This window comes from Sporothrix brasiliensis, assembly GCF_000820605.1.
Source record: "Sporothrix brasiliensis 5110 chromosome Unknown Cont15, whole genome shotgun sequence".
Classification (NCBI taxonomy): Eukaryota; Fungi; Ascomycota; class Sordariomycetes; order Ophiostomatales; family Ophiostomataceae; genus Sporothrix; species Sporothrix brasiliensis.
The window spans coordinates 214730-235228 of record NW_024467134.1 but is presented as its reverse complement, the minus strand read 5'-3'; the positions used below and the strand labels follow the sequence as shown (position 1 = coordinate 235228).

General features: G+C 57.7%; 10 protein-coding genes across 10 annotated transcripts; 3 read left to right on the top strand and 7 right to left on the bottom strand.

The window, feature by feature from the left end:
* Nucleotides 1-40: 40 nt before the first annotated feature.
* On the bottom strand, nt 41-1261 carry SPBR_05983 (methyltransferase type 12; the record flags this gene model as incomplete). Its single annotated transcript, XM_040764245.1, has 1 exon — nt 41-1261. One exon carries the CDS (start codon nt 1259-1261, stop codon nt 41-43), a length of 1221 nt encoding a protein of 406 aa, XP_040621892.1.
* Nucleotides 1262-1923: 662 nt separating this feature from the next.
* SPBR_05731 (aspartyl-tRNA(Asn)/glutamyl-tRNA (Gln) amidotransferase subunit B) lies at nt 1924-3874 on the bottom strand (the record flags this gene model as incomplete). Its single annotated transcript, XM_040763994.1, has 2 exons — nt 1924-3755; nt 3781-3874. The coding sequence occupies 2 exons, from the start codon at nt 3872-3874 to the stop codon at nt 1924-1926; spliced, it is 1926 nt and encodes a 641-aa protein (XP_040621891.1).
* Nucleotides 3875-5321: 1447 nt separating this feature from the next.
* Nucleotides 5322-5729, top strand: SPBR_06265 (uncharacterized protein; the record flags this gene model as incomplete). The annotated part of the gene is made up of 2 exons (XM_040764527.1): nt 5322-5417; nt 5523-5729. The coding sequence occupies 2 exons, from the start codon at nt 5322-5324 to the stop codon at nt 5727-5729; spliced, it is 303 nt and encodes a 100-aa protein (XP_040621890.1).
* A 450-nt stretch (nt 5730-6179) lies between these two features.
* Nucleotides 6180-8093, bottom strand: SPBR_05741 (uncharacterized protein; the record flags this gene model as incomplete). The annotated part of the gene is made up of 3 exons (XM_040764004.1): nt 6180-7196; nt 7359-7590; nt 8044-8093. 3 exons carry the CDS (start codon nt 8091-8093, stop codon nt 6180-6182), a joined length of 1299 nt encoding a protein of 432 aa, XP_040621889.1.
* A 718-nt stretch (nt 8094-8811) lies between these two features.
* SPBR_05789 (endosome-associated ubiquitin isopeptidase) lies at nt 8812-10566 on the bottom strand (the record flags this gene model as incomplete). Its single annotated transcript, XM_040764052.1, has 1 exon — nt 8812-10566. One exon carries the CDS (start codon nt 10564-10566, stop codon nt 8812-8814), a length of 1755 nt encoding a protein of 584 aa, XP_040621888.1.
* A 1233-nt stretch (nt 10567-11799) lies between these two features.
* SPBR_06227 (uncharacterized protein) lies at nt 11800-12360 on the bottom strand (the record flags this gene model as incomplete). The annotated part of the gene is made up of 4 exons (XM_040764489.1): nt 11800-11905; nt 11958-12082; nt 12143-12213; nt 12288-12360. The coding sequence occupies 4 exons, from the start codon at nt 12358-12360 to the stop codon at nt 11800-11802; spliced, it is 375 nt and encodes a 124-aa protein (XP_040621887.1).
* A 994-nt stretch (nt 12361-13354) lies between these two features.
* On the top strand, nt 13355-14677 carry SPBR_05948 (vacuolar protein-sorting-associated protein 4; the record flags this gene model as incomplete). Its single annotated transcript, XM_040764211.1, has 1 exon — nt 13355-14677. One exon carries the CDS (start codon nt 13355-13357, stop codon nt 14675-14677), a length of 1323 nt encoding a protein of 440 aa, XP_040621886.1.
* Nucleotides 14678-15270: 593 nt separating this feature from the next.
* Nucleotides 15271-16889, bottom strand: SPBR_05845 (nucleolar protein 56; the record flags this gene model as incomplete). The annotated part of the gene is made up of 2 exons (XM_040764108.1): nt 15271-16663; nt 16720-16889. The coding sequence occupies 2 exons, from the start codon at nt 16887-16889 to the stop codon at nt 15271-15273; spliced, it is 1563 nt and encodes a 520-aa protein (XP_040621885.1).
* A 738-nt stretch (nt 16890-17627) lies between these two features.
* On the top strand, nt 17628-18821 carry SPBR_05990 (chitinase; the record flags this gene model as incomplete). Its single annotated transcript, XM_040764252.1, has 1 exon — nt 17628-18821. The coding sequence occupies one exon, from the start codon at nt 17628-17630 to the stop codon at nt 18819-18821; it is 1194 nt and encodes a 397-aa protein (XP_040621884.1).
* A 461-nt stretch (nt 18822-19282) lies between these two features.
* SPBR_06234 (small subunit ribosomal protein S27Ae) lies at nt 19283-19806 on the bottom strand (the record flags this gene model as incomplete). The annotated part of the gene is made up of 2 exons (XM_040764496.1): nt 19283-19372; nt 19432-19806. The coding sequence occupies 2 exons, from the start codon at nt 19804-19806 to the stop codon at nt 19283-19285; spliced, it is 465 nt and encodes a 154-aa protein (XP_040621883.1).
* Nucleotides 19807-20499: the final 693 nt, after the last annotated feature.

The following is a 20499-nucleotide window of genomic DNA, read 5'->3' as shown; positions in this document are numbered from 1 at the left end:
GTCTACTTTGCCAAAGCGACGTTACGGGCGGGGGCAGGACTTACACTGGCAGATATGCGTGGATGCGGCGGTCGTGCAGGTCCTGGCGCACCTTGGCCAAGAAGACCTCGACGGCCTCGACGGACCAGCCGAGCGCCTTGGTGAAGATGGCCATGGTGATGCCGTGCGCGACCTCGAGCAGGTTCGTCATCTCCATGGCGCCCAGCAGCTTGTTGTCGCGGCCGCGCGGCCACGGGCTGATGGGCAGGGCGTGCCGCCGCTCGGTAATGTCCTGGAACCCGGCGTCGGCCATCCAGGCGCGCAGGTTGAGCGCGGCCAGCGGGTCCCGGCCGACGCGCCGCACGCCCGCCATCATGTGGTCGTTCCACGCCTTGAGGGTGGTGCCCTCGAGGGAGCCGTCGACGGACTGGAAGAGCATGGGGCCCTCAAAGAGCTCAAAGTAGCCGCCGGGCTGCAGGTGGTCGTACGCGCTCTGGATGACGGCCGGCGCGTTCTTGAGAAACGGCACAATGTACCGCCCGTGGATGTAGTCAAACCGGTTCGCGCCGCCAAACGTCCACTCGTCCTCCATGTCGTCGATTTCGAACCGGCAGTTGGCCGGCACGTACTCGGGCTGGATGGGGCTGAGGTCGGTGCCGAGGACGTCGGCCGCGGGGTGGCGCTCGGCAAAGTCAATGGCCCAGATGCCCGTGCCCGTGCCGAGGTCGAGCACTCTGTGGGCCGGGTGCGACGGCCCGGTGGCTGCCCCGGTGGCTGCCCCAGTGGATGCCCCAGTGGATGCCCCAGTGGATGCCTCGTCCGTGGCCGACTGCGTGGCATCTGCACCCGCAGCACCGTCGTCGCCCGCCGTTTCAGATCCACCAAGCTCCTGGTTCGGCGGCGCCAGCCCCAGCTGCCCGCCCAGCACGTGCTTCGCAATCGCGTGCTGCAGGTCCAGCCGGTTCTGCTCTTGCTCGTCGTTGGGCAGATAGTACTTGCCCTCCTTGTAGCTGTGGAACGTGCGGCCAAACTCCTCGACAAAGCGGTACACGCTGGACGTGGCCGACCGGGTCGAGGACTGCGTGTCCATGTCGCCGAGGGACGAGTCGTTGTCCGTGTCGCGGCCGCGTGGGTCGTCGGTGTCGACGGACAGATTGACAGAGTAGCCGCTCATGGCGTTGACGGAGTGCGCGGAGTGGACGGAGGCGGCATCGGAGGCGGGGGCCGGTGCGGTGGACGGCGCTGCCGGGGTTGCCGGCGCTTCCGGGGCATCGGACGCCATGGGGGGCGGTCGTGCGAGACGGCGGACGCAGAGACAACGGAGGGAGGTCGGCCACTGGCGATGCGATCGTCCATGCAATGGGATATGCAGGCGATATGAGACGAGACGAGTGGATGCGCTGCGCGACGTGGGGCGCTGCACATGGAAAAACGAACAAGGGGACCGGACGTGTGAACAGAAAAGACAAAAAGACGAAAAACGGCGATCGTCAACTGGATGAGGATGGCGCGAAGGATGACGGGCGGAGCACGCGGACAAGACAAAGCACAGACGACTCCCTGCCGCCCTTCCAATGCAACGCTCGCTGAAGAAATGCAGGTCAGCGGAATAGGCCTAACCTGGCCAGAAAAGGGCAAAAGCGATGCGTGAGCAGGGAACCGGTCACAAAAGGGGTGCAAGTGCGCTCTGTGCGGGCAATTCCTGCTTTGGGTTTAGCTGCGCCGGTGCTGATGCAAAAGACGCAAAAGACGCAAAAGACGCTACTGCAGAAAGAGTGAGACGGTACGGTGATCCGAAACGGGCACGATCTGGCGTCAGGGGTGGCCGCCAACGCTGCCGGTGGACCTGTGCTGTCTACATTGGTATGTGGCATGGGTATTGTTTGTTCGGGTTCGTATTATGCATAATCTAAGGGACACTCGTTCTGTCCGCCCTCACTGACGTCATGCCGATCGGCGCTGGCTGTCCTCCACCCATTTGGCCACCGCCGCCCGCACTGCTGCTTCGGCGTTCTGCGGGTCGGTCCGGCCTTCGGGCCCCAGCCGCAGCAGCTTGCCCACCAGATACTGGAGCTTGCCGTGCGGGTACTTCTTCTGGGCCGCCGGGGATGCAAACTGCTTGAGCGTCTTTGCCTCGTCGGCAATGGCCTCTTGCGCGAGCGCGGCGTACTCGTCTGCGGAGATCTCGTCGAACCAGAGACGCTCGGCCGCAATGGCGTCGGTCACCGACGGCCCTCCGTCCGTGTCTGTGACGTCCCCCCGGAACACGGCAAAGAGCAGCTCCTTGGCCACGCCGGCCGTGATGCGGCCCTGGTAGCGGTAGGCCAGGATGTCGGCCAGACACGCCACGGGGATGCGGCAGCGGCCTTCGGGGGTCATGTCGAGCGAGGTGGTGGTGGCGGTGGCGGTGGCGGCGGCAGCAGCAGCGTCGTCGCCGATGTTGAAGCTGGCGTTGCGGTCCGACGTCAGACGCCCCAGCTGGTGCAGCACCCAGTTGGCCACAAACGCGCGGACCTCCACCCCAGGGGCGGCCCCTGTCGCCGCCGCCGCCAGCCGCTGCTCCACCGCCTCCACCACGTCGTAATAGTACTGCGCCCGCCCGCCGCCGTCCAGCGCCATCAGCGCCGCCGCGTCCGTCGGCGACAGCCCAAAGTTGTCGATCAAGTCGTCCATTTCTGCGTCCGGTGACGCGCCCAGCGTCAGCTGCAGAAACTGGACCAGGGCCTCGTCAATCACCACGGGCCCCAAGTCGGGGTCCGGCATGTAGCGGTAGTCCACCTCGCCCTCTTTGCCGCGCAGCCGGTGCGTCTTGCCCTCGTCGCCGGCAAACGCCGGCGGGGTCCAGCCGCGTGTTTCGCTGACAATGGCGTCGCGGGGGGACGCGTGGCCCGCGGCTTCGGCCGCCACGATGGCTGCGATTTGGCGGTTGCGCTCGGCAATGATGGCGTCCTCGACCGCGCGGAAGCTGTTGAGGTTCTTGATCTCGGTGCGGACCCCGAGACGTGCTGTGTCTGCCTTGTCCTCGCTGCGCTCGCTGTCGCCGCCGGCGACCCTTCGGACCGACACATTCACGTCCGCCCGCAGCCCGCCCGCCTCCAGCCCCGACGTGCACGCATCCGCCGCCACAAGCAGCTGCTGCACCTTGCGCACAAACGCCGCCGCCGTCGCCGGGTGGTGCAGCTGCGGCGCCGTGATAATCTCCACCAGCGGCATGCCCACCCGGTTGTAGTCGAGCCAGTGCACCCCGCCGGGCTGCGCCACCGTCTTGGCCGTGTCCTGCTCCATCTGCACCTGCACAATCGCCACCCGCACGTGGTCGCCGTCCTCGGCCGCGATCCCGTCGCGGTCCCTGTACAGGTCGACGTGCCCGTCGCGCGCCAGCGGCTCGTAGTACTGCGTCAGCTGGTACCCGGCCGGCTGGTCCCAGTGGAAGTAGTGCTTGCGGTCGAACCGGCTGACCGGCTGGATGGTGCACCCGAGCGCAAGCGCCGCGCGGATCGCCGGGATCAGCGTCGCCGGCTGGAAGATGGGCTGGGCGCCGGGCAGCGCCACGTCAAAGAAGGCCACGTGCGCCGGCGCGTTCGGCTCGCTCTCCGACAGCGGGCTCGTGGCCTGCGCGCTCGAAAACAGCTTGTGCGCCGTGTTCAGCTGCGCGTGGATCTCGATGCCCACCGTCAGCTCCCAGCCGGGCACCGTCTGGCCGCGGTGGGACAGCTCGCTGCCACTGGCAGATCCCTTTTGTTGGGCAGCCTTGGCCTTGCGCGCCTTGGCTTCGTCTTTGATCTGTTTTCGGAGTGAGACGGGGAGGGCTCTTGTCGGCGGCGTTGTTGTGGTTGTTGACGTCGTCGACGTCGACGAGAATCGATCTTGTCGAAAGGCAAGCAATGGGCGACATTGTGGGCAGCTACCGGCCCAGAGAAGTGTGCGCCGGGCACTCCGACCCCGAAAGAGGCGCTGCCCCAGTTGTCGTGCCGGCAGTCCAGCCATTGAGCCGTGTGTGGTGGTGGACGGCTGGGTGTGGTTGACTCTGGCGACGCCCCAAAAAGCTCTGTGGGGGAGCTCAGAGAGCTACTTCCCGCTCGTGGTGGACCCCACTTTGCTTACATAATATCGCCAACGTCGGTTTTGCCATCGTCAACCTTCATCAGGACCGTTTTCTATTTGTGGGTTTGACGTACATCTCCCGATCAGGTGTTCATTAGTGGAGCGGAATATTGGCTTAGACGACTGACTCGCGTAGTGCAGGACGTGCCTTGGCAGGCGTGCTATATCCATCCCGCGCCAAAGTCGTTGCATTTTGCCGTCTCCGATTTTCCCGCCAGTTCGTGTACATTATACCAGAATGGCTATTAAAATTAGAACATATATGGAGACGGTCACTAGAATTGTATTACGGACTTCCGAGGTGTGGTGGGCATACAATGTTTATTGGAAAGAGGGGAGCACCAGACCGACCCCAACGACTTTGCTTAACCGATCAAACTGACTCGTCATGACTCTCGCGGAAGAAGCACATGGAGAAGCTTAGTCCGATTACTCCATTGAATCTCCCCGTGTAGACCCGGCTATGCAGGGAAACGCATTCCTCCCTGATATGGGGTCTGCCCTCGCCACCACCGAGTTTAGCCAATGCAGGACCATGATGCAAGTGAGAGGCGCCGTCAATTTTGGTGATGCTGGCGTCGGTCTCGATCCTACCAAAAAATAAAAATAAGAAGTAGAAAACAAAAGCAAAAACAAATCAATGGATTTGTCCAGTAGCAAAATCAGTCATAAACCAGGCACCAGATTGGACGGCGTTTACCTCCTCGCTCTTTACAATCCGGCCCATCGTCCTATCCCGTCCATTGGTCCTTCTCTTGATAGGATCTGCATATGCTGTAAACGACGGTTTTGTCCCCCGGTTTCGGACAATTTGGGCATTCCCTGTGAATTCAAAGGCTTGTTGTTTGTATCCCCTCTTGCAACAAACGATCAATATCATTTAGAAGGTGGCCGAGGATACTCGGAGGAATCCCGCAAGTTGCACTGCCCAAAGTTCCTTGACGGACAAAGTGGCAAAGCTACGTAAGAGGCAATATATGTACCCCGTCTCCGCCGAGGACAAGCGGAATGATCAATCTATATGTCCAGCATGCAAATAGAACAAAACCTGTACAGAAGTGTACTCATTTGCGGATTGACGAGCCGTCTTTGGACGCCCCAAGTCCAGTCTCTACTTCTATTTAAGACGGCCAGCTGTCCAGATCTCGAGACTCGAACGCAACGCAAACAGCACCTCACAAAACCACACAAAACCACACAAAACCACACAAACCACACAGCATCACACATCCGCTATAATGAAGCTTTCCCTGATCTTCTCCGTCGTCGCCGGCGCCGTTGCCGTCTCGGCCGCGTGCGCCCCTGATCCGGCGCATCCTTTCCCGGCGTGTGCGGTAAGTCTTCACCCATAGTACTCCAGCATTTCCCATTGGCACAGCCCGTGACACACTGGTGGTCATACGGCCACGACGCACGGCTGACACAGTACTCTCCAACAGGCCGACTGCATGGCCACCGCCATTACCGCCATCGGGTGCACCAGCGCGACCGACTACGAGTGCCAGTGCAAGAACTTTGACAAGCTGCACAGCTCGGCCGGCGACTGCATTACCAAGGCCTGCGGTGCAGCGGCGGCTGATGTGGCCACCGCCGCCGAGGCCCTGTGCAAGTCGTGTGGTCCGCCGCCTGCTGGTGCGTCTCCGTAAGGCAGAAGTGGTTGGGAGGACAGTCGAAAAAAAAAGGGTTGTCGCAGTTCGTGGACACTCAGCTTGATGTAACTCCATAGGAAACACTCGAAATACATAAACTATCGCCTCAAACTAATTCGTACACCTTTGTGTCGGCTGCTCTTCCTCGTGTCCCGCTCGCTGTTTGCTGTCTCCGTTTTCCCATTCCCAGTTCCGTTTCCTCTGCTTTAACTCACATCCCATACCGTACACTATCTTACACTCGATCCGTCCTTGGTTTATCGTCCCATGTGCTACCCCTAAGCTACATAATAATTATTATAATGATAATATGAGGAACAATAAGACGAAAGAAGAAAGCAAAACAGATAAAAAATGTTTTTCTTAAAAATTGAAGGAAATAGAAAGAAAGCCACCGTTATATGTCAACCGTCATTGGTCGAGACTGAACCATTCGTTATCCTTGTATTACCGACGAGTCGACGGAAGGACAGTCTCACCAGTGCCCATGCACTTGTGCATTCTTGGGCGTGAGATGAACAGTCCGCACTGGCAGCACTGCTGCATACCACAGTTGCAGAGACCAACGCTGCCACCACCACCACTTTCTCCTCCACCTCCGCCTTCTCCTCCAGACGTGGACTCGTAGTCGGCGACTTGCGTCTCCATAACACGGTGCCGGTGCCGCGACTGGATCGGGTCAGTCTCAGAAGTTGTGTACCACTCGTCCGACGACGACGACAAAAGGCGGCCCTTGGTGTTGGTCGTGTCGTCCGAGTAATTTGTTTCGATCGAGTGGATGTGGTCCTGCAGAAACTGCTCGAGGCTGTTCTCTGGTCCGGGTGGAGCCACGCACGTGTCTGTATACGGGCCTGTGTACGTTTCGGTATACGAATCTGTTGTCATGGACACGCCCGTGGTGGCTGAGGTGGCCATGGTGGCCGTGATGGCGGTAGCACGGTCGCCACCCACGTTGGCTGCGGCCAGTGTACAAACATGTTTGGGTGTGCGCGGAACAAACGGCATGCGCATCCGTGCTCGGATCCTGGCATGGGCCTCGGAACCCAGGGGGGAGGTACTGTATGACGATCCGCCGCCGTCGTACTCACGGTCGGAACCCACAGGTGTGACCGACACCGCGATGGGTATGGCACCAGTAGATACACTACTCACAGGCTTGCGACGGAGCGCCGCGGACTGTGACGGTAGTTGATGGGGCTGGTCGTCATGGCCAACCCGATGGCCGTCAACGTGGCCTCCATCTCCGTTATCATCGTCTGGATGCGGCTGGAGATGGGTTGTCTTTAGCGCCAATGGCTTGGGCTTGTTGGGGCGATGATTCGTAAACGAAGTGCTATGTCGAGTGGCCAGGCGAGGCAAAGGTGCTGGGCCGGGAGGGTGGTCGACAAAGACGTTTGCATTTGCCTGGTTCTTGGCCGGCGTCACTGGTTGAGGTGCCGCAAAGAACATGTCGGGTGGGTACAGCTGTGGGGCCCTATTGTAGATAATGGGCCATGTTAGTGTACGATGGTTTCAAAGAAATGGTAAAGCAAGTCACTCAACAAGGACAAAACAAAATACAAAAAGGGGAAAAAAAACTGTGATATTGTACCTGCATATAGGGCTGAGGTGAAAGGCCCTGGGTACCTCTGGGCTGCCGGGAAGGCCATGGCTAGACATGACTGGTATGGACTGCGAGCGCTGAAGCTGGTGGTGGCGCTGCTGGGTCCGCGACAGCAGCTGGTAGAACGGCTGGTACTGTTGTTGCGTCGGCTGTTGCGTCGACTGTTGCGGTGGCTGTTGCGGTAACTGTTGCTGGACCGGTATACTCGAGTATGACTGGAACCGTGGCGGCGATGGCTGGTAGAAGCTGCCGCTGCTGCACGACGGATGACGACGGGTGGGACTCTAGCCACTCCCGGCAGGCGTCATTGGCGTCAGCGGCGTAATGGGCGACATGTGTGGCATGGACGGCATGTGTTGCAGCTGTGGCATTTGTGACATGGGTGTCAGCGGCGTCCCATGCGGCATTGGTATGTTTGGCATATTCTGGTGGAACGCGTAGAGTGCAGCCTGCTGCTGTTGCCGTTGTGGCATCTGTTGTGGCATATGTTGATACAGCGGTTGGGTCGGAGTTTGGTGTGCAGCAAGAGGCGGACATCCGCCACAAGCACCACCACTGCCACCACCTCCCTCCAAGGACACTAGCTGGTACGTCGTGATAGGCTGAGTGGTCCATTGAACAAGGGATGGATGACGCTGGTGGAGATGGCGTTGCGAAGGCTGTTGCTGTTGTTGTTGCTGCTGCTGTGCTTGCATGTTGATACCATACTGCGAAGCATGGTTGAGGTCATCCACCCCGAAGCTCTGACTGTGGTCCATGCTGGGAACGAAAACGTGTAACGTGCAGTAAGAAAGAAAACGAGATTGATTTACATATAAAACACAAAGATGCAAAGACTCGGAGCGCGTTGCTATCACAGCCCTCTCGTAGAAAGAAAGCTGACAGATCAGACAGAAGAGAATTAAAAAAAATGAGAGATGCAAAGAACACGAAATTGAATAAACGCCAAAAACACGCGAGATCGAAAGCGATCGCAGAGAAAAGAGGACGGCCGGCTGTCCAAAGAGGTAGAGGCGAAGTCAGGGGTAAAAGGGGACAAGGGGAGAGCCTCACGATGGTCACACGCCGCAAAGGGCAGGGCACGCTCCACCCAGCCAGTGAACGAAAATTCTTCGGAACACCCTGCAACGCGGAATATTTTCGAAGGGGGAAGGCACTCTGTTTGGGCACGTTTATATCTCTTGTGTTAGCGGGGATGGTGTGTGGCTGACGACATTGTATCTGCCAAAAGTGGAAGGAACGATGGACCACTCTTGCACAGATGGGTTGGTTCAGGACAAAGGCACATTTTGTGGTCAGAAACGGAAAGAGCACCTGAGACGGCGCTGTGTGGTATTGTACTCCCTTACGCTATGAAAAGAGACAGACGAAACGCCAAAAGGAAAAGAAACAGAAAAAGAAAACGCCAAAAATGCAACTCATGGCTTTCGTCCTAGCCGTGCCTCAATCGACCACCCCAATCGACCACCCCCATCTCTACTTCTCTTCCCGTAGATCAGCCACGGCAAAGTCAATGCCCGGCACAACAAAGACGTGGCCCGGCGGGTTCTTCGCCTCCGTGTAAATCTCGTGCGGGCGCAAATCGTGCTCGTGGAACGCGCCCGCTTTGCGACAGCCGCCAATGTACGGCAAGCCCGGCGGGTTCGTGAGCCGGAAGATGCCCCAGCTGGGCTCGTGCGCGGGCGCGCAGACAATGGCGATGCTCTCGTCCATCATGATCTGGTAGCCGGCGTGGGTGTGCATGTCGAGGGAGCTCATGAAGCAGGTCTGCGTGGGGTGGGTGTGGATCCAGCCGATCTGGATGAGGTCGTGCTCGGAGCAGTACTCGAGCGTCGCGACCTCGCCGGTGGTCTCGCAGGAGTCGCGGGTGCCAATCTGCTGGGGGATGAGCAGACACGTAATGAACAGGGCGTTGTTGGCCGTTTTGCCGCACAGGATGCCGCAGGTCTCGATGCCCTTGTCGGTGTTGGGCTGGGCCACGCGCAGAAAGTCGCGGCGCAGCGTGTCGGGCAAGAAGACGCTGCGGATGGGCGCGCCGCTCTCGAGGTACGCGGCGGGCTTGAACGTGTACTGGGACGTTTTGCCCGGCTGGGCGGCTGCCTCCACAGAGTCAAGCTCCACGGTCTTGGGCGGCAGCCGTGGCGGCGGTGGCGGCGTCGAGGCCGTCGAAGGAGGCTCGCTCGACTGGTGAAGCGAGACGAGGTCGTCATTGTAGCGGGACGACAAGGGCTCGCCGCGGGACGGGACTGGTGGTGGCCGTGCTGCGGGCGCGAGGGACGCGGCCGCAGGCTGTTTTGGGGGGCGTGGTGGCCCGCTGGCCGACGTTGTGGCGGCGTCTCGTCTCTGGTCAAACCGCATCGAGTCGTACGACACGGGCGTCGACTTGTGTATGGACGGGTAGCTGTAGGACACAGGGACGACGGGGTCCTGGGGCTGTCGGTAGCTGTGGCCGGCGTTGGCCGTATGGCTGTCGTCGTAGCTCGGCGGCGGTCGAGACATCTCGTCGAGCTGCCACCGAGCCCGCTCCATGGCCCGGCTGACGTCCTCGGCGTCTCGCCGAGTGTCCTTCCCAGGCGTGGTTGAGGCATGTGTCTTTGCACCACGGCTGCCACCTTCTTGGCCCCGCTTGTTTGCCAGAGCAATTGCCAGCTCGACATGGTCCGCCGCATCGAGCAGCTCCGCCTGCGCGTACGGATTCCACGACAGCGCAGGGTCCAGCTCCGCAAACGTCGTAGTCTTCTTCCTCTCCTTTCCGACCCTGCTTTCTCTGCGGTCGAGTCGCCGCTCGTACTCGTCTTGCGGGTGCTGGTCCACCCACCGCTGCCGCGCCACGTCCAGCTGCTCCTTGGTCGACTCCAGCAGCGCCATCACCGTCTTGAGCCGCCGCGTCACCGTCCGCACCATGCGCCGGCCCTCGGGCGTGTTCGCCTCGGGGTGCGTCGGCACCTTGTCCACGCAGATGATGGTGAAGCGCATCAGTAGCACAAAGGCCTTGGCGTAGTTGTGTTCGGCCAGGTACGTCCGGCCTTCGCGGTACATGGCGTCGAGCGAGCCGATGTGGAACTTGAGTGGGATCTGTGGGCGCCACTCGAACATTTCGGCAGACCGGGCGAGGTCTTTGGAGGACAGGGGGGCGTAGGCGGAGGTCGAGATCGAAATCGACGAGGAGGAGGTCGACCGTCCTGGGCCGGACCCGGACCCAGACCCAGACGAGTACTGAGATCGCGGCATTGTGTCCTCTGTTAGCTGTGACAGAAGTATGACGCACTGAGGTGTAAATCGATCAATATAGGTGTTGGTCGTGGTATCTGGCAACAATCACAGACCCAGACGCCTTCGTCGTAACTTAGGAGCGACACTCGAAGACAGGCTGCATCTTCGGGTTGTTGTAGCTGCTGCGTGCGTCGGCCTGCGGGACAATGACGTGAGTGAGCCGTAGACAGACGTGTCTTGGGCGTGTTTGGGAACAGGCTGCCGCATTGGAACTGGCTGGAATTGGCTGGAACAGGTGGATCAGCCGCATTTGCCCCTCCAAGGGTTCCCCGGTCCAGTCACGTGGAGGCTGTTGGATTGGTTGCAGTACCTGAATGGTCCAACATCGAGGCCTAAACGGGTCGGTCTACGGGTAGTAATGCGCTAAAAGGGTATCAATATTCACCACATGTTATGTCTGACGATGTTGAGTAGCAGGGTTCTGTAGGCAGCAGTGGTATGGTATTTGTATCTTTTTTTTTCTGAAAAGTTAATTTTGTTATTTTAAATATTTTCTGATTTATTCCACATGTTAAATTTTATTGCGAGAATGACATCTGGAATTCGTGGACTTCTGTTGTTTCGGGCTCGACGTTAGTTTTATTACGCGCCAGTAAACTGCTTCGTTTGGCCGTTGCCTGCTTGAGATATGTTGCCTTAATAAATAATTCTTATATATGCCTTTTAATATTTACACTGATGTCAATGAGAACAGTTCGAGCTTAATTAAAAGCAGGAGAGTAAGCGTACAGTGTTGCTACATGTCAATATGTGCCACTGTATCTGGTGACGGCCCGACGATGGTATATCCCGAGGAAGCGGTCAGTAATGATAAACGAATATGTGAACTAAGCACACTTCTGTTTGGGGAGCATCTAATGGTGAGCCAAATTCTGGACCTAATCATGGACGTGGTGCATGGTTGCTATCCCCGCCCACGCCGGAAGATCGTCTTGTTTGACAATACAACGCCGTTGTCTTTTGTTCTGAGCGGGAGCGGGCGCCGGTTCACAATATGGATCTGCCGTGGGGATTGGGAGTTTATGCCACCGGACCGAGATGATGTTAATGTTCCTGCCGTTTGGATTTATGAGTTGTTTAATACTGATATTGACTTGGTTTGATTGTTTCTTTTTGTGCATCACCACTCTGGGTATCGACTTGGCGTTTTAATTTCCCCCTTTCTTCATCCACACCACCCACTGCGAAAATCTACTGTGCTGGTTGTGCGCTTGTCTGTGTGGCCATGATCTTGTCCTTGATCTCGTCCATCTTGGTGTTGGACTCTTTGATCTCGTCCTCCAGCCGGCCGCTTTCACTTCAGTTAACAAATGCATCATATATATATATATAAGGGGGTTTCCACGTACATCTCCTTGTCAATAAAGTCCAGACGGCCCTTGACTGTACTGTCTGCCTCGAACTTTTCCTGCTTCAACAGGACGGGGCCGACGAGCTTGTAAATGGTCTCGCCGTCCTTGAGGTCCTCAAATTGCTGGGGAGGGGGGACGTTAGATGTACATCTCAGAATACAAGAGGGGACACATATGCCTACCTTCTTGACACCCTCGTTCTCTGTCTTCTGCGCATTCAGCCGTTGTTGAGATACAATCAATGTCTGTTGCTCTGAGGAGGTTGTCAGCCATACACATGCATCAACTGCAATAATTCTACCTCATCTCCGTATCATCTCATCTTACCTTGCTGCAGCTTCGTGTACTGGTCCGTCAGCTCCTGGAGCTTCCCCTGTGCGTCGCTTGCCGGTGCAGCCATGGCGTCGGTAGAAATGTATATGTGAAAAGATCAAAAGGAGAGACAATGAAGAAAAGAACGAAAGTATGACAGTTTGAAATGCGCAATTTGGAATCTGAGAGGCGCACAAGCAACAGCGCAAAAACTAGCACCAGCTGCTGCGCGTCGTCCAAATCGGCAATGCAAGATGATATGTCAAAATAAGATGATCCGTAGTGATGTTGGACTGCGTAAGTCTGGTCGTCGATTTGCTTCGTTTTGTGCTGTCGTCTCAACTCGAAGCTTGCTTCGCTGGTGCTCTGCAACGCTCTTTCCTCCCCTCGTTTTCTGCCGCCTTCCAGAACCACCACCAAAAAGCTCCACAAAATTGGTCTAGCCTTGTTGTGCCTCCTTTTACCCAATGACGCTGAAGCCGCCCCCTGTCTACCGATCTCTCGCTGAATCTTTAGCGCTGTCGAGGCACTCGGGGCACCTATGCGCAATTCACGCTGGCCTTTTGGTGGCGGATCCGCTTCCTTCAGTTGGGATTTGGGTGCCTTCCTTCTCGTGGCGTCACCCGGTTACCCCGCCAAACACAAGCGCACACAGGACTGGCAGGAACGACCACTGTCACTCAGAACAGGGAAAACTCACATTGTCACTGCGTCCTCCGCAGCCTTTGGTCTTTTCGTCCCATTTTCCCATTTGTCTCGCAAACTCGACGCTCGACGAACGACTGCACCTTGCCTCTTTTCTTTTCGTCGTCTCGCGACAGTTGCATCCCCTCTTCGGCGGGCACACATTTTGACCTCGGCGGCATTCTTTTGTCGGTGGTCCGCCTCCCAATTGACCACGACCGGCCTCCGACCAGCCTCCTCCTTGTCCTCCTGTCCTCCTGTCCTCCTTTTCCTCCCTTTCCGCCTCTCTCCGTTCTTCATTGCTCTCGACGCCGATCACAGCCTTGTGCTGACTCCAGACGACCATTTCGACATCCCGCCCTCCTCCTACAATCCAACACCCACCATCGCCTTCCACAATGTCGAATACAGACTTCCTCGGCCGCGCCATTGAGCAGGTCCGCAAGGCCATCGAGGCCGACAACGCCGCCCAGTACGAAAAGGCCTACCAACTCTACTATGCCTCCCTCGAAATGTTCATGCTCGCCCTCAAGTGGGAAAAGAACCCCAAGTCCAAAGAGATGATCCGCCAAAAGACCGCCGAGTACATGGAGCGCGCCGAGAAGCTCAAGGCCCACCTGTCCGACGCCGAAGCAAAACGCAAAAAGCCAGGGTTGGTCGGCGCCAACGGCTCGTCGACGGGCGGCACGGGCAAGGGCAAGCAAGGCGACGGCAGCGGCGCCGAGGACGGGCTCGACGAGGACAGCAAGAAACTGCGCAGCGCGCTGGCGGGCGCCATCATGGGCGACCGGCCGAATGTCAAGTGGGACGACGTGGCCGGGCTGGAGGGTGCCAAGGAGGCCTTGAAGGAGGCCGTGCTGCTGCCCATCAAGTTCCCGCACCTGTTCCAGGGCAAGCGCCAGCCCTGGAAGGGCATCCTGCTGTACGGCCCGCCCGGTACCGGCAAGAGCTACCTGGCCAAGGCGGTGGCCACCGAGGCCAAGAGCACCTTTTTCAGTGTCAGCAGTTCGGATCTGGTCAGCAAGTGGATGGGCGAGAGCGAGCGGCTGGTCAAGCAGCTCTTCAACATGGCGCGCGAGAACAAGCCGTCCATTATCTTTATCGACGAGCTCGACGCCCTGGCCGGTCCCCGCGGCGAGGGCGAGTCCGAGGCGTCGCGGCGCATCAAGACGGAAATGCTCGTGCAGATGGACGGTGTCGGCAAGGACAGCACCGGCGTCCTCGTGCTGGGCGCCACCAACATCCCCTGGCAGCTCGACACGGCCATCCGCCGCCGCTTCCAGCGCCGCGTCCACATCAGCCTGCCCGACGTCGCCGCCCGCACCACCATGTTCAAGATTTCCATTGGCGAGACCCCGACCACCCTGCAGAGCAACGATTATCGCGAGCTGGCCAAGCTGGCCGAGGGCTACTCGGGCTCCGACATCAGCATCGCCGTCCAGGACGCCCTGATGCAGCCCGTGCGCAAGATCCAGCAGGCCACGCACTTCCACGCCGTCACCGACAAGGACGGCAACAAAAAGCTGACACCCTGCTCGCCCGGCGCACCCGACGCACAAGAAATGACGTGGGACGATGTCGACTCCGAGCAGCTGTTGGAACCGTTGGTGGACTTTAAGGACTTTGTCAAGGCCATCAAGGGCAGCCGACCGACCGTGTCCAAGGAGGACCTGAAGCGGAACGAGGAATGGACACGCGAGTTTGGTAGCGAAGGCGCGTAGGTCGGAGAGGGACGCTCATATATGGTGTGGTTATTCAGCAGAAGCACGGCGTTTACGGCGTTTTGCCATTTCAGTCCATTATTTTCCCATACTTTTTGTTTTTCGTGTATGTTCATGTCTCATTTACGACGAGCGCCATTTTACACAGTTACTTGTATTTTGTATCTTATTGTACATGTTTTACGTCTTGAAATATATGTCCTTGAAATGACACTACTGAGGCTGCGCAGTCGCATGTAACCAGATCATTTTATACGATCATGTAGAAGTGCTCCTATTATTTTGTCCTGTCAAGAAAGGAAAGAAGTAACTCCATGCCAAGGAATCCCACCAAGAAAAACTCCAAAAAAAAGATACAAGGAAAAGAAGAAAGCAAAAAGATATAACAGACAGAGAAGAAGGCAGAAGATGAAACAAATGACAGACAAATGAGTAAAACTCAAGAGATATGCCGCAAAACAAATCGATGCCCAAAACGAAAGCAAAGGAAAAATCCAAGACAAGACGCAGTGTCCCAAACAGCTGTAACAAAAGGCAAAAGACTCAAACAAGGATCAGAATACAAGAAGATGCGACGACACAGGATACGGATCCTACGCAGTCGACTTCTTCTTCTTCTTCTTGGGCTCGTCGAGGTCCATGGCACTTGCGTCCAGCGACTTGCGCTTCTCCTTCTTGTCCTTCTTCTCCTTCTTCTCCTTTTTTTCCTTCTTTTCCTTCTTGTCCTTCTTGTCCTTCTTGCTGGCCTTCTTCTCGGCCTCGGCCTCCTCGTCGTCGTCCGACACGTCGTTCATGTCAATGTCCGCATCGGCCGACGCGCCGCTGCCGCCGGCGTCCGCCAGCACCTTGGCCATGGCCTCCTCCATCGCGTCCGCATTGGTCATGGGCTTCTTGCCTGACGCAAAGAACTCGAGGCGGTCCTCGAGCTGCTGGCGCATCACCTCGCCGAACCGCGACGTCGGCTGCTCGCTGAAGCTGTCCACGCGGGCCGCAATGCTACACTTGTTGGCGAGGTAGCGCGAGATGCGGCCCTTGTGGCGCGGGCCCGAGCGGCCGATAAAGGAGCTCTGGTAGATGAGGCCGTACTTGGGCGTGTTGCCCTTGGTCTTGAGGGCGCGGAACAGCGCCTTCTCGGCGCCCAGGATCTGCAGCGTCGAGGCCGGGTACTTGGCCAAGCTGGTCAGCGAGCCGGCGTGCGAGATGAGGCGGGCCGCGACGGGCGTGCCCAGGATCACCTGCAGGTTGGGCGCCACGATGCCCATCTTGGCCTCGAGCGACGAGGCCAGCACCTGGCGGTAGGCGGCCAGCTTGGACACGGCCGTGGCAAACGACTTGACCATCTCGAGGTCCTCGGCGTTGATGTCCTGGCCCATGGACACCTTGGCGGCGTCCAGAATGGCCTGGGCGCGACCGCCGTCCTCGCTGAGCACAGCAGCCACGTCGTGCAGCCTGTCGTCGGTCAGGGTATTCTTGTTGCCAATGACCAGCACGAGGTTGGCGTAGGTGACGTTGTCCGACACAATCTTGATGAGCTCGGGGAAGTGCCAGCCGTACCACTCGCGCACGCGCATGCAGCCGCTGTTGATGGTCTTGTCGAGGGCGTCGAGCGTGGCGATCTGCTGGATGATGTGGTTGTCGTTCTTGTGGATGTTGAACTTGACGCCGGAGCGCGAGAAGGCGTGGCCCATGCCCAGGTGGGCGCGGCTCATGTCGCCGTCGTGCAGACCCTTGAGCAGCTTTTCGGCGTACTGGCGGATGCCGCGCAGCAGCGCCGCCACGACCTCGGACGTCTCAATCGTCTCGCACTCGACGCCGGGGAAGCGGCTGCTGATGTCGCTGGCCAGGTTCTTGTCCGGCACGCCCAGCACGACCTTGCTCTTCTTGCCGCTCGTCTTGGGCAGGCTCAGCTCGAGGACGGACGCCAGGTACTCGGAGACGATGCCCTCGGACAGCTCGTTGAGGTTCTCGAGACCCTCGGCGTGGTTTCTAGACAGGGTCAGCGGATAATCAACGACATGCGGGGCCGGTGACCAGATACACACCTCCACGGCGAAAAGTTCACCAGCTTGACCATCTTGCCAAACTTGGACAGGTCCGACATGGAGTCCTGCACCTCTTTGAGGCGCACGCCCACACTGTCGGCCTGGTGCACCACCTCGAAGATGCCATAGCCGACCGCCGAGTCGTAGAGGATGTAGTTGACGCTCGCCATTGTTCAGGCCGTGCGACGGAAAACGGGCGACGCTTTTGGTGGTTGGGGAGGGGGACTTGTCGATTGGGGTCAAACAACAAGAAAGTCGAGTGTGAACAGTGCAAAAAAGGAAGCTTTTTTTTCTTTGGTGGTCGGGGCCGCTCCTTCTGCCAGTCCAACAACTTTTTTTTCCTTAGCGTCAATCCAGAGAATATAAGTGGGCCTTATCATCTTCTACTTCACACGTGACACGTGACTGTTCCCGTGATGTTATATAACGCGGATAATACTAGCCCCGGTACCCGTGTAAGCCAGCCAGAAATCAGGGAATAGCAGGCGATGCTCCTTTTGCTGTCAGTGGAGCTGTCCAGTGAGGCTTGGGTGAGAGTGGGATGTCGGAGCTCTTGGCTCTTGATATGAGGGGACGACATGCCCGCTGGGCGGTGTATTGCGTGGCAAGGTGGCCGCATGCCTCCTGAGCAAAGCTGAGAGCTGAATATTAAGACACAGCTTGAATTCAGTCCCATTGTTATTGATATCATCCCTCGTTGAAAGTTCAGTAGTGTCGCTGGACTCAATACAGCTGATTCCCGCCCGGTTTGTTGCATCATTGACCCCTGAGCGCTCCTTCTCGTTGAGCTCCTACCGCTTTGTGCTTCCACACGGCCGATCTACCAGACAGCCCGCAGTTACCTGTCACGTCCTACAGCATCAATCCACATCAATCCACATCAATCTGCATCAGTCTGTATCACCACCATGGCCACGCCTCGCGGCTACCGTTCGGTGGTCTACTTTGCCAACTGGTCCGTGTACGTCCGTGCCTATAAGCCCCAAGATCTGCCCGCCGAGCACATCACCCACATCCTCTATGCCTTTGCCAATATCCGGCCCGAGTCCGGCGAGGTCATCCTGACCGACACATGGGCAGACACCGGCATTCACTGGGAAGGAGACACCTGGGACCAGCCAGGCAACAACATGTTTGGTTGCATGAAGCAGATCAACATCCTCAAAAAGCGCAACCGCAACCTCAAGGTGCTGCTGTCCATTGGTGGCTACACCAGCTCGGTTAACTTTGTCAAGCCGGCCTCGCGCCCTGAGCTCCGCGCGGTCTTTGCCGAGACCGCCGCCAAGCACGTCAAGGAGCTCGGCTTTGACGGCATCGACCTGGACTGGGAGTACCCGCAGAATGCAGAAGAGGCCGCCAACTACGTGCAGCTGCTGTACGAGTGCCGCAAGGCGCTGGATGCCTACGGCGACTCGCTCGGCCCCAACCGGTACCACTTTGAGCTGACGGTGGCCTGCCCCGCCGGGCCGCAAAACTATGAGATTCTCGATGTGCCGGCCATGGACCGCTACCTCGACTTCTGGAACCTCATGAGCTACGACTACGCGGGCTCCTGGAGCAGCGTCTCGGGCCACCAGGCCAACGTCTACCCGCACCAGACCAACCCCGCCATCACGCCCGCGAGCACCGCTGTCGCCCTGCACTACTACCAGTCGCGCGGTGTGGCCACGAACAAGATTGTGATGGGCTTGCCGCTGTATGGTCGCGCGTTTACCAACACCGACGGTCTTGGCCGGCCGTTTGAGGGCACGGGTCCCGGGTCGTTTGAGGCCGGTGTCTGGGATTTCAAGGCCCTGCCGCCACCGGACGCACAAGAGCACTACGACCCAGAGATTATTGCGTCGTCGTGCTACGATCCCAAGTCACGCACGTTCATCACCTACGACAGCCAGCCGTCCACGCTGGCCAAGGCCATCTTCATCAAGGACCGAGGACTGGGCGGTGCCATGTGGTGGGAAGCCAGCGGCGACCGCGAGGGTCCCGCCAGCTTGGTACGGATCATGTCGAACGCTCTGGGAGGCCCGGCGAATCTCCAGCAGCAGCCCAACTGCATCACGTACCCGGAGTCGCCCTACGACAACCTGCGGAATGGACACCTATAGTCATGGACCCGACAAGAATGTGAGCACGGGACACGATGTGCTGGATACATGAATGGGGAGCAACGTAGCCGTGGACGGCAAGCATCTTCTACATCAACATAGTGTGACATAGTAACGACAGTATGAATGCATTGGATAACAACAAATCAGGAATAACCGTTGCACAGCACAGATATACACAGTCGAGCACACAAGGCATCACTTGCAAAAGTGCAACATCAAGACAACGGCGATCAGAACGAACTTGTATTTTAGATCAACCCAACGCCGTTGGAGAAGGCGGTTCCATGGTTAACCTTTCCATGCACCGCACGTAACAAAAATATATAAAAGATTTTGTGTTAAGCGTTTCACAATTCCTCAAGGTATCATTCCATGAGTGCGCTACTCAAGTTTTATTGCTTTCCGTTTCCCGTTTATTTTGTTTTCATGTTCCCATGATTCCACCCAAGACGGCACGCTCAGTTGTTCTCGCCGAAGACGTAGGTCAGGTGGCAGCGGCCGCAGTACTGGCGGTCCTGCATGGCAGCCATGAAGACACCGGCACCGCACTGGTACATGTTAGTAGGTGGTTGAGGTACAAGAAACGCAGCAGTCATGGCCAACTTACAGTCTCGTTGGGGCACTCGCGGCGGAGGCGCTCAATCTTGCCATCGCCATCGACCTTGTAGTACTTGAGCACAGCCAACTTGGTCTTCTTGCGCTTGTGCTTGATCTTCTTGGGGGTGGTGTACACCTTCTTCTTGCGCTTCTTGGCACCACCACGCAGGCGCAGGACCAGGTGCAGGGTGCTCTCCTTCTGGATGTTGTAGTCCGACAGGGTGCGGCCGTCCTCGAGCTGCTTGCCAGCAAAGATCAGGCGCTGCTGGTCAGGCGGGATGCCCTCCTTGTCCTGGATCTTCGACTTGACATTGTCGATGGTGTCGGAGCTTTCCACCTCAAGGGTGATGGTTTTGCCCGTGAGGGTCTTGACGAAAATCTGCATCTTGCCTGCTTTACAGGGTTAGTGGACGGCGATGGGGCGAGGGACACGGAAAATAGAAAGATGAGCTCCCGCGGACTCTCGCATCGTTAGATCATCGATGTCGTCTTCTCCGAGTTTGTCTGATGTCGGGAATACCGCGCGCTCCGACGGGAAAACGTCAAAAATCCAAAGTCCAAAACGCCGCGGGTATCGTCAAGTCGTAAATGCGCCGAAAAACACCGAAAACTCGAATCAAACAAGGATGATCATGATGGAAAGCCTCACAGAAAGCATCTTGAGCGGCTTACCTAGCAATAGGAATTGCGTCCTAGGCAAACTTCAGATTCTTTTGGAGGGGGTTGACGAGAGGAAGAAGAACAAGATGAGAGAAGTTTTTCGGCGTCCCATATCGCTAGAAAAGGACTTGGGCTGGGGCGAAAAAGAGTGGGACCCGCTGATGTGAAAGCACGAAAATTATTTGGCTTCTGTTTCCATGCATTTGTGGCAAGGGCTGGTGCCACTGTATTATTAATACGGCCCTGGTGGAATTGGGGCAAAATTAGCACTCATTTGCTGTGGGAAGACAGTGATAGTTTTACTTTGCCCGTGTCCGCACTGTCCTGTCACAAATAGCACTCTCACGTGCCATCTAGGGCTGTTCGTTAGCGCGGGTTTGGCCCTCTATGAAAATTTTGGAGGGGTGAGAAGCGAAAG